The following is a 10,944-nucleotide window of genomic DNA, read 5'->3' as shown; positions in this document are numbered from 1 at the left end:
CCTGCCTCGGCCTCCCAAAGTGCTGGGATAACAGGCTTGAGCCACCGCGCCCGGCCTTGAATAACTTTTTGAAGGGCTTTTTTCTTTTTTCCTTGCAGTGAAGCCACACTGCAAAAAGAAACTCTGGAGTCTCTCTGAGCCTGCTCTGGCTTGGGAGGGTGCCCAATTAAAAAATAATGATAAAATAAAAAAGAAATCATACACAAAACCCAATAAATATAACAAATAAAACCATGTAATGAAATATGATACAGTGGTTAAACTGAATGAATTTTATTACATGTGGAAACACAGATAAATGTCAAAAACACCGGAAAGTGCAAAAGGGAACTTATAAAAAAGTCACGTAAAACGTGTGTAAACTTTTAAAATCTTACATTTTTAATAGATGTACTACATAAAAGTTTTTAAAACTTAGGTATTAATCTCTGGGGAAGGAGGGGAAGGTAGAAGTAGAAAACAAAAGGGATTCAAACTTTATCCGTAACAGCTTATTCCTATAGAAATATTTAGGACGAAGCAAATAGGCCATTTTAATAGGCTCTTAACAGCCATCCATTCCAGAGGTGAGCATATGTTTCAAAATTCTCTATGTGCTCTTATATTTTTTAAATTCCTCAATTTCAAAAATTAAACAGGAAAACAGTATGCTACAATAATGGTATTGAAAAGAACTGACGGTTTATGTTTTTCAAGACTTATGAAAGTTTCAGATATGAACATTTATTACTTTTATTTTGTACTAACTCATTACAAATTTGGAAATGGATTTTTTTTTAAAGTATGCAAAAGTATCTAACATCATAATTACCAATAACAGGACCTCATATTTCTGAATTTGATTTTCAACAATTTTTTGAAATGTGAATCTATATACCCTCGATTCCAATCCAATCAAGACCCTTTCTGCGCCCATTCTACACAGACACCTATTTCTGATGCCGGAATATACAAATAGCAGTAGATTAATTAACTACGTTGCACAATTAAATATGGTTAAGATTCTCTTACAAACAAAATACCTGCATGCTGAGATTCTGAAGGGAAATACCAAATGACAGCGGTTTGCCTTGATTTGTGATCTAAAGGGGAAAGAAAGTAAAATTTACTCAGGTTTTTAGTAGTTAGACGAAATTCACTTTATAGAAAAGGCTGTCCAGGTGCAGTGACTCCTGCCTGTAATCCCAGCACTTTGGAAGGCCAAGGCAGGAGGACTGCTTGAGCCCTGAAGACCAGCTTGGGTAACATAATGAGACCCTGCCTCTACAAAAAAAAGTAAGAAAACTAGCCAGGCCTGGTGGGGTGTACCTGTAGTCCCAGCTACTGCAAGGTGGGTGGGTGAAGGTGAGGTGGGAGGATCACTTAAGCCAGGGAAGTCAAGGTTGCAGTGAGCCAGGATCAGGCAACTGCACTCCAGCCTGGCAAATGAGTGAGGCAATGGGGAAGGGAGGGGGAGGAGAAATGAGGAGGAGGAGGAGGAGAAGAGGGGAGAAGAGGGGAGGGGAGGGGAGGGGAGAAGGAAAGAGGAAGGAGGGAGGGAGGGAAGGAAAGAAGATGTTAATTTCTGGAAAGCAACTTATTTCAAATATTCAAAAACATTTTATTACTTTCCAGAAAAACTTTTATTCCTATATTTTTCCTAAAATAAATTAGAATACTAATTATTAACGTATTCATGTTACACAGAAATTACACATTTTCCACTTTACAAAAAATGTTTATTAGAAAAGACTAACAAAATAGGATTATAAAACAAATAATTACGTGGTTAAGAGAAAACAAATTACCTATTCAAGATCAAGGAATTATTTAAGACTAACTCCACTAACTCCTAGACCAGTACTCTATCCAGGAGGTAACTATATCATACTGTAAAGTATTTTAAAAATACATAACTGCTAAATTCGTAACTACCAAGGCATTTCCTTCATGATCTAACATTTGAACATTTTGGGAAAGTGTAAAATCAAGCACTCAACACTAAGGACTCCAAATTACAACTATAATTATAGAAAAGAAAGATCACGTCATGTTTAGGTCTGTGTATCCTCTTGGCATTTAACAGGTTGGCCATTAAAAAGTAGGTGTCTATAAACAGTAAAATAACTTTCATACAAATAGAAAAACAAATATCACATATTAAAATACTTACATCATCTTCATAACGAATATGGATACTGGAAATTTTCACTTGAAGATTTTTTATGATCTGTGTAACTAATTTTTCTGCAAAAGTGTCCTGTTTTTCCGGCAGATGTTGTTCTACAATTACAAATATTCCTTTTTTTAACTTGAATGAAAAATATACTGTATAAATATCCACATATTGAAGTAACATACTTATGTAGCTTTGCTGAAATATACATATACATATTTGTAAACATAACACTAATAGCCTGCTTTTCAAAAGTCTTTAAAAAGCAACTAAACATTTTTCAAAAAATAGTTTCTTGTTCCATGAGGCTAAAGCAGACCATTTAGAATTTGCTGGCGTTGAATTTTATAATTTCTGTTAAGCTATGCCTGAGTACAAAAAGACACAAACAAAAAAAAAGATTTTTAGGTAAGAATTATAATAGACGTAAATTACAAAATCTACTAACAGCAGCAAAGCAGAAATCTCCCTTCAAATTAGTGATACCACCATTAAGTTGCCTGTGTATAGATGTGTAAAATAGTTGAATATCCTCCTCCCCTAGTAAATACAAAATAGGAAATAATAAGATCTTCTTCCTCTCTCCTTTCTAACAAGGATGAAACAAGTTCATCTATTTCATTTTCAGAAAACAGTATTAACTATCTCAAGTTCCATTACTTTTTAGAGAAATAAAAAGATTAAAGAATTGGCTCACAACTGTAATTTCAGCACTCTGAGAGGCCAAGGCGGCCTCTCAGATCATTTGAGGTCAGGAGTTCGAGACGAGCCTGGCCAGTATGGTGAAACCCCGTCTCTATTAAAAATATAAAAATTAGCCAGGCACAGTAGTGCACACCTGTATTCCCAGCTACTTGGGAGGCTGAGGCAGGAGAATTGTTTGAATCTGGGAGGTGGAGGTTGCAGTGAGCCAAGATCACACTACTGCATTCCAGCCTGGGCAACAGAGTGAGACTTAATCTCAAAAAAAAAAAATAATAATAAAATAATGATAATAAAGAAAGAATAAAGAATTGAGGTTCCTAATTTTTTTGAAATATGCCTTTGATAACCAGTTATTATCCTTTTTTCCCCTTTAAAAATGCCAATGAAAGCTATATTCCTTTTTATTTCTACTTCCACTCCTCTTTTCATATCTCTAGTCCTGTATAGAAATTATATATGTATAAATCTATCTTTTCCCCTAATTGCCTACTACTCTCTAATTCAGCTAGCCCAGGAGGCGTTAGATAAAGGAAAGTTGAAGATATTAATCATATGTACCTCAAATATACCAGTTAAATAAATATATATACATAGAAAGAGATTATAGAATTAAGTAGACAATAGAATACAAGCTCTTACAGAGGATCATATTTCAATCTCTGAATCTCACCACTACCTAATAAAATCCTTTTCTTTTATAATTTCATTTAGTCATTCAATTAAATGTTAAATCTTTCTTTCCCTACCCAACAGCTTCCTCCTGACTTCCTTATGCAGCTTAGATTCCATGATATAATATTTTACCAATACCTTAAATTCCTTTACTCTTTTTTCTCATATTCCTCTGTCAATAAAGCACCAATCCTAAATAAAACCACCTATCAATTTTTTTTACATGAAAGCATACCAATGCCTGTGTCTTGTAAGGTAACAAAATGAAACACAAGATGAGTTTAAAATAAACAACAATATTTAAAACAAACAAACAAAAAAACAAGTCATAGAACCCCGGGAAGATTCAGAAACTGGAAACCCCACCAAACAAAAAAATAACAAAGAAGGAATATGGAGAGAGACTAAGATCACACAAGAACTGATTTAAACCTGTATAATGAGCAGTTAAGTTAGGTCCCCTCCTTCTCCCAGCCCAATATCCAAGTAACATCCCTTTCTCACCCTACTAAGAACACAAGAGTTTATTCTAGAGAAAATGGCCCTAACAGGATCCAAATTCTGTACATGGAAGAATAGGGAGAGCCCAATACCAAAACAAGGATGTTAAGTAAAAGCCTACATAATAAACAGTCATACCCAAAGCCACTTTCACTTATTTATGTATAATTAAAACATTTATATATAGCCATGATACTATACAAAATAAATTCTGATTTAACCAAAAATATGATATAACTGTACAGAGAGGATGAAAAGACAGGGTCAATCTTCATAGTATATCATAAAGGATGTGTGTGTGTGTGTATATATATATTAGATATACTGTATATATTATATGTCATATATATGCCAATAAAACACAAGTTTAAAATATGTAATGTTATTAATTATGTTATAAAAATGTTATATATAACACACATGTGGTTATATATGTTATATGTTGTATATAACATGTTTATATATATAATATCTAAATAAATCAAGAAACAGAGGTGTGAGCATCATATATAGCAATACGGGAGCAGGCCTGGGTCAGGAACATTTTTTAATATGGGCCCTATAATACTGCTTAGCTTTTAAAGCTATGTATATGTATTCTCTTGATAAAATAAAAATAATTTTTAAAAAGAAAAAGCCTAGGAGACTTAGGAAAGAGGACTGGAGGTAAGGATAAATGACTACACATCATATAAAGTAACTGTTACAGAGAAAAAAACAGAATTACAAGAGATATTGCCAAGAATTACATGTTAAATCTCTATTAATGTTTGCCAACAAGCAAAATATTTATTAGTTAAGCTGATTTTTTATTACAAGAAAATCAATGCATTTCAGAGACAGTAAAGTCAGTAAACATTTTTTTAAGACGGTTAGCTATTAAGTGAATGACAGAGGAGAAGAAGATAAACAGATGACCAGGTTAGGAAGATAACTTCATGTTTCAAGATAAAGAAGAGGCTACAGTGTATCTACATGCCAAGGTGAAGGACCCACTAGGTGAGAGTATAAAAAGTAGCTGGCAATAAGGATCAGTGAACAGGTGAAAGCAATTAGATTTCTGCAGGACACCACTTTCAATAATGGAAAAGGTGTTGCAGTAATGGAACATATGGTCTAAGTTGAATTGGAAAATATGTGAAGTCAGAGGGTAAATAAACAGATAGAGGCAAATAGAAATATATCAAGAAACTAAGCATCTCCAAAAGGGTGAAGGACTGATATAAGAAGAATAGAAAAGCAAAGGCTAGAAAGTGAAGAAAATACACTTGATAAAATTATTGTTATCATTAAAAACTGACCTTAACGAGTACGTGTGTGTGTATACATACATATGATGTAAACTAAATAATAAAAATAAGCTAGACATATTTTTGCCTTAAGATAAGGCTCCAGATAGCAAAATTTCCATACACAAAACAAAGCACACAAATCACATTAAAATTCCCCATGCAGTGAGATTCTTCCATATTTGTCAAATAATCTCAGCATCTCCAGGGAAAAATAAATATTCAATTATGATAAATATTCAGGTCTTTTCCACTTTTCTTATTACCATTGTTATTTACTGTTTTCTTTACCTTGATCAACTACTTTTTGTTTTGCTTCTTCTATTCTTTTCAGTTCATGTTGCTTTGCTTCCATGAGTTGTTTTTCTTCTTTTAAAGGATCATATTTTATTCCTACAGGAAGATTAAAAATAATCATAATCACCTTAAATTGAAATATAGTCATTCCAAAAAAATCCTTTAAAATAATCATCAATTGGCTGGGCGCAGTGGTTTGCTGGGTGAGGTGGTTCACACCTGTAATCCCAGCACTTTGGGAGGGCGAGATGGGTGAATCATGAGGTCAGCAGTTCAGGACCAGCCTGCCCAATATGGTGGAACCCCATCTCTACTAAAAATACAAAAAATTAACTGGGTATAGTGGCGGGCACCTGTAATCCCAACTACTCAGAAGGCTGAGGCAAGAGTGATCACTTGAACCCAGGAGGCAGATGTTACAGTGAGCTGAGATCATGCCACTGCACACCTGCCCGGGTGACAGTTCCAGACTCTGCCTCAAAAGTAAACAAACAAACGATAATCATTAATTCAAAGTCTCCAAAAATGTAGAATAAAAACCAATTTAATTTGAATTAACAAACATCAAATTTAAATATTAAAATCTCAAAAAATTACCCAAAAGTATTTTTTAATATAAAGATTTTTCCATCCATAAAAAAGAGTAACTTAAATTATAATTTTTTAAATTTAACTTACTAGAAGAAGGCACTATGAGTAAATAAATTTCTTCCAATACAGCTTCAACAGGTAGAGTATAAAGGTTTTTCCATGGAATTGTAAGTTTAAGATTACCTACATTTTTTTGGGGAAAAAAAANAAAAAAAAAAAAAAAAAAAAAAAAGGACAAAAATATTATTCATTCAACCTACATCTATGATTAGTCTATTTTCTGTCAAGCATTAGAAGAGATAACAAAGTGGCCTTTTTGTCCTTAAGAGCTTCATCACTTTACTGAAAACTATTTTACAGCCAAAAACAACACGTGTTTGTTGTCATGATTTGAAATTATTGTATTTATAACAGTATTTTTGGAAAACCCAGATTATATTCTAAATATTTACAAGTTTCTATAGTTCTCTATACCATAAACAAACCAATATTTTTCTTCCTTTAACCAATAATCCATATTCTCATAACTTTGAATTTCCCCAATTCTTACTTTAAACCTCCGTATGTATTTTTTTAATACCTCAAGATGGTAAATTAGACCAGGTGTGGTGGCTCACACCAGGAATCCTAGCACTCTGGGAAGATAAGGCAGGTAGGTCACTTGAACCCAGGAGTTCAAGACCAGCCTGGGCAACATGGGAAATAAAAACTACAAAAATTAGGCAGGCATGACATCATGTGCCTGTAGTCCCAGTTACTTGGGAGGCTGAGGTGGGAGGATCTTGAGCCCAGGAAGTTGGGGCTACATTAAACCATGATCATATCACTGCACTCCAGCCTGGGTGATACAGTGAGACCTGTACCTCCCCACCAAAGAAAAATAAATTATACACTTTAAATAAGTGTGTGTATGTATATTTTTCATTATGTGTATGTGTGTTACATACATATGTATATATGTACAGGAATTGATATACATACACACGTGGCAATAATCATACATATAAACTATATATGAAAAATTATACATACAATAATAAAACATCTTGGGTAATATTTGAAAATTATGCAAACTAATGAAAATACCCTCAGACAATCAAATAGCAAAGTTTTTTTTTTTTTTATGCATAAGGGTTCTTGAACTACAAAAACATTATGTATGGGGCTTCTTATACTACTCACTCTAGTTTTGTATATTGAGAATGTTTTTATAATAGAGAGTTTTAAAATATTTTAAAATTGTCTAAATGGTATGAGTTTCTAGATTTATAAACAGTTGTCATTATTAAATACACTATGTTGCTAAAACTGGTTAGTAATTGGGAAATTTTTTTTAAATCTACTTAGATCCATCTCATATTTTATAAACTCCATGTTTAGAAAACTTCAAACTGAGAAAAAGATTTCATCATACAATATCACTTCAGAGAAAAATGAACTATCTAATTTCTTTTTTATATTTTTTGTAGAGATACGGTCTCACTATGTTGCCCAGGCTGGTCTCAAATTCCTGGCCTCATGCAAATCTCTTGCCTTTGCCTTCCAAAGTACCGGGATTACAGGTGTCAGCCACCCTTCCCAGCCTCTACACTATCTGATTTCTAAAAGGGGAATAACTTTCTACGTTTTTAAATCAGAGAACATGGTGATCATTTCAAATTTCTGTAGAGACCAAAAATATAAGCAAAATGAAATAAACAGATTAGGAAAAAACTGTAACAAATTTGACACAATTTATTTATAAATGTACCAACAGACTGCTTAAATATACACAGTAATACTCCAAAAAAAAGCAAATGAACAGAAGGACAAAGAGCAATGACAAAACTGTATAAATAATAAACACATATTAACAGTGTGCCATTTTCACAGCCAAATCTTTTTTTTTTAAAAAAAAACAAACTTGACGAGGAGCAGTGGCTCACATCTGTAACCCAGCACTTTGAGAGGCTGTGGTAGGAGTATCACTTGAGTCCAGGAGTTCAAGATCAGCCTGGGCAACATGGTAAAACCCTGTCTCTACAAAAAATACAAAAATTAGCCAGGCATGGTGGTATACACCTGTAGTCCCAGTTACTTGGTAGGCTGAGGTGGGAGGACTACTTGAACCAGGAAGGCATTGGTTGCAGTGAGCCGAGACTGCACTACTACACTCCAGTCTGGGCGACAGAGAGAGTGCTGTCTCAAAAAACAAACAAACAAACCTTTTTTTTCCTTCCCTTATAAAATGTAGACTCCTTGTAGAAAATTTGGCAAAATCCAAAAAATGCACAGATGTAATTCCAAAAACCTTCCATAAAAGACAATTTCTTTTACAATATGTACATGTATATTTATATTTGATATACATGTAGTTCTGCATTCTAAATGAGGAAAACTTTGAAAGATCAATACACAATAATAGCAAGGGGACAATACATTCGTGTAAAACTGACTGTACTACTGTACCATTCATTTGAAAACATGTACTTCTTTCATACAACAAATTGTGCCCCTACTATAAATGCCAGGTAATGTCCTAAAGTGGTGAGGATACGTTAACAATTAAACCCACTTCTTCTCAAGAAACTCAAGTGTCTACTAGAAGGGGGGAAAAAACAGTGATTTTTTTTAAAAGACAGATGCTATGACAGAGGTATACAACACCTTAAATGACTCTCAAAATTATCTTAGGTTTAGTTCAGTGTACTTTCTACTATCTTATCACTGAAAATTATCTTACTATCATTTTTAAACAAGGTTAGGCAAGAAAAAAGAAGGCAGGCAGATTCTAAAGAAAATAAGTCTATCTACTTTCCTGACATATTTTTTGATTGTTCTTGAATTGAGGTTAAATTTAAATACACTGAAATACAACAATCATCACTGTAAAATTCAATGACCTTTGGTAAAAGTTTAAAAGTTACATAAAAATATGTATTGTAATATTCTTGTACCAACTGAAAAATGAAATTATTCTACAATATCCAAATATGCATTCACTGGATTATTATGGTACAGAATAAATGAGACCAAATCAACTCAGATTACAAGAAATCCTTTATACACACTAATGAAATAAAACATAAAACTGTAAAAATAGCATAATTACAAATCTTTCAATATATATGAACTTACAAGTATTTAAAATGTACACATGTAAATAATCCGAAATCTGAAAAAACTAAAATGTTAGGGGGATTTAAAAAAATGGGTGACATTCTCCCCCTCTAACTCATGCTAAAATGTCTTTAAAAGGTGGGGTTGGGGAGGTTAGAATTTTATACTCTCAGTAACATATAATAATGAAAACTTTCTATGGTATATTGTCTAACGCCAACCGTAACTACACACAATTATGAAGACCTTTATCACGTAATTAATGTCAGCTTTCGAATACCTTGATCCCCAAGTGACACCAGTATACCTTCAATAACAATTTATATTTCATACGGTAAAAACTATATAACAAAAACATCTCAAAGTCCCAAATTAAGACACTATTATCTTGCACAATATTTAAACCAGTAAAACTGTAACACAAGAAACATGACACACAAGTTTTCATTTAACATGTTAAAACTTCAAATTCCAATCATTTCCTGCTCAACCAGTATATTTAAGATATAAACAATAAACACTGGTAAAATCATAACAAACAACAAAAAGCACAGTATTTTCTGAAAACATACAGAAACTTGCAGAGCAGAAATTAGGTTTTAAGTTGGCCCCTAGTCACAGGGCCTGGATGATCCAGAACCTATTCTTTACTCAATGTATCCAACATTAATCAGAATATAGCAGTGGTAACTAGTCAGAAACCTAAGAAACTGAAATAGTTAAGATCCTTTAGCTCTCAATTAACTCAATTTACCACCTAATGAGATATGTAATTTATTAGGTTATTAAATACTGGGTAAGGGATATATGAATTGAAAAATATTTTTAAGCTACACAACGAAGCTCTACTGAGACAAAAACACATGATCATTTTTAATTGATGCTCGGAAACATGAAAAATATCACATAATAGAAATATTAGGCAAATTATTCTGGTTGCATGTCCAAGAAGGAGGATATTCCAATAATAAATGTGGCTTACCTATATGACCAACTTTAACTTTAAATGGTACATCCAGTTGACTCTACAAAAAAAAATTTTATATATACACAAAACATTAGTAGATACAGAGTTTAACAATACAAATGAATACTTTTTACTTCCAAAAGTTATTTCAAGGGATTTTTTAAAATAAATGTATACATTTTCCTTACATCAACATTTACTTAAATGTATAAACATATAATTGCAATATTATTATCAAATCCATAAAATTCAGGGAAGCTGCTCTTTTTATAATAATTGGGGATAAAGGTCTATAGTAAAAATGACCACAAAACCTACTCATATCAAATCATTACTGATTTTATATTATTTTAAGAAAAAGAAGTGGCCATTACAATGTCAGTTTGTGCTTTTAGGGACATTAAAACTCTATTTTGCAAAATATGCATTTTGTAAAAAATACTTTCAAAAACATTCTCCCTAATCAAAGAACAGCCTTTTAAATAAATGGTGCTAGGAAAACTAGATATCCACTTGCAAAAACATGAAACTGAACCCTTATCCTATACCATATACAAAAACTCAAATGGATCAAAGATCTAAACCTAAGAGCTAAAACTATGAAACCCTTAGAAGAAAACATAAGGGAAAATCTTCATGACATTAGATTCGGTAATGACTTCTTGGAT

The 10,944-nt window shown here is 32.7% G+C and overlaps 1 protein-coding gene across 3 annotated transcripts in view; it reads right to left on the bottom strand.

Moving 5' to 3' along the window:
- The window catches only part of VPS13A (vacuolar protein sorting 13 homolog A), a 239,033-nt gene that overhangs the window by 203,836 nt on the left and 24,253 nt on the right, over positions 1-10,944 (bottom strand). For all 3 annotated transcript variants that reach the window (XM_017543278.2, XM_017543280.2, XM_017543281.2), the window contains exons 3-7: positions 10,292-10,334; positions 6,298-6,393; positions 5,614-5,715; positions 2,153-2,262; positions 1,023-1,082 (exon numbers count right to left, since the gene is read on the bottom strand). In XM_017543278.2, the coding sequence (XP_017398767.1) occupies positions 1,023-1,082; positions 2,153-2,262; positions 5,614-5,715; positions 6,298-6,393; positions 10,292-10,334 (411 nt within the window). The remainder of the gene's footprint in view (positions 1-1,022; positions 1,083-2,152; positions 2,263-5,613; positions 5,716-6,297; positions 6,394-10,291; positions 10,335-10,944) is intronic.

This window comes from Cebus imitator, unplaced genomic scaffold (assembly GCF_001604975.1).
Source record: "Cebus imitator isolate Cc_AM_T3 unplaced genomic scaffold, Cebus_imitator-1.0 Scaffold150, whole genome shotgun sequence".
Taxonomy (NCBI): domain Eukaryota; kingdom Metazoa; phylum Chordata; class Mammalia; order Primates; family Cebidae; genus Cebus; species Cebus imitator.
This window is presented reverse-complemented; position numbering and strand designations above follow the sequence as displayed.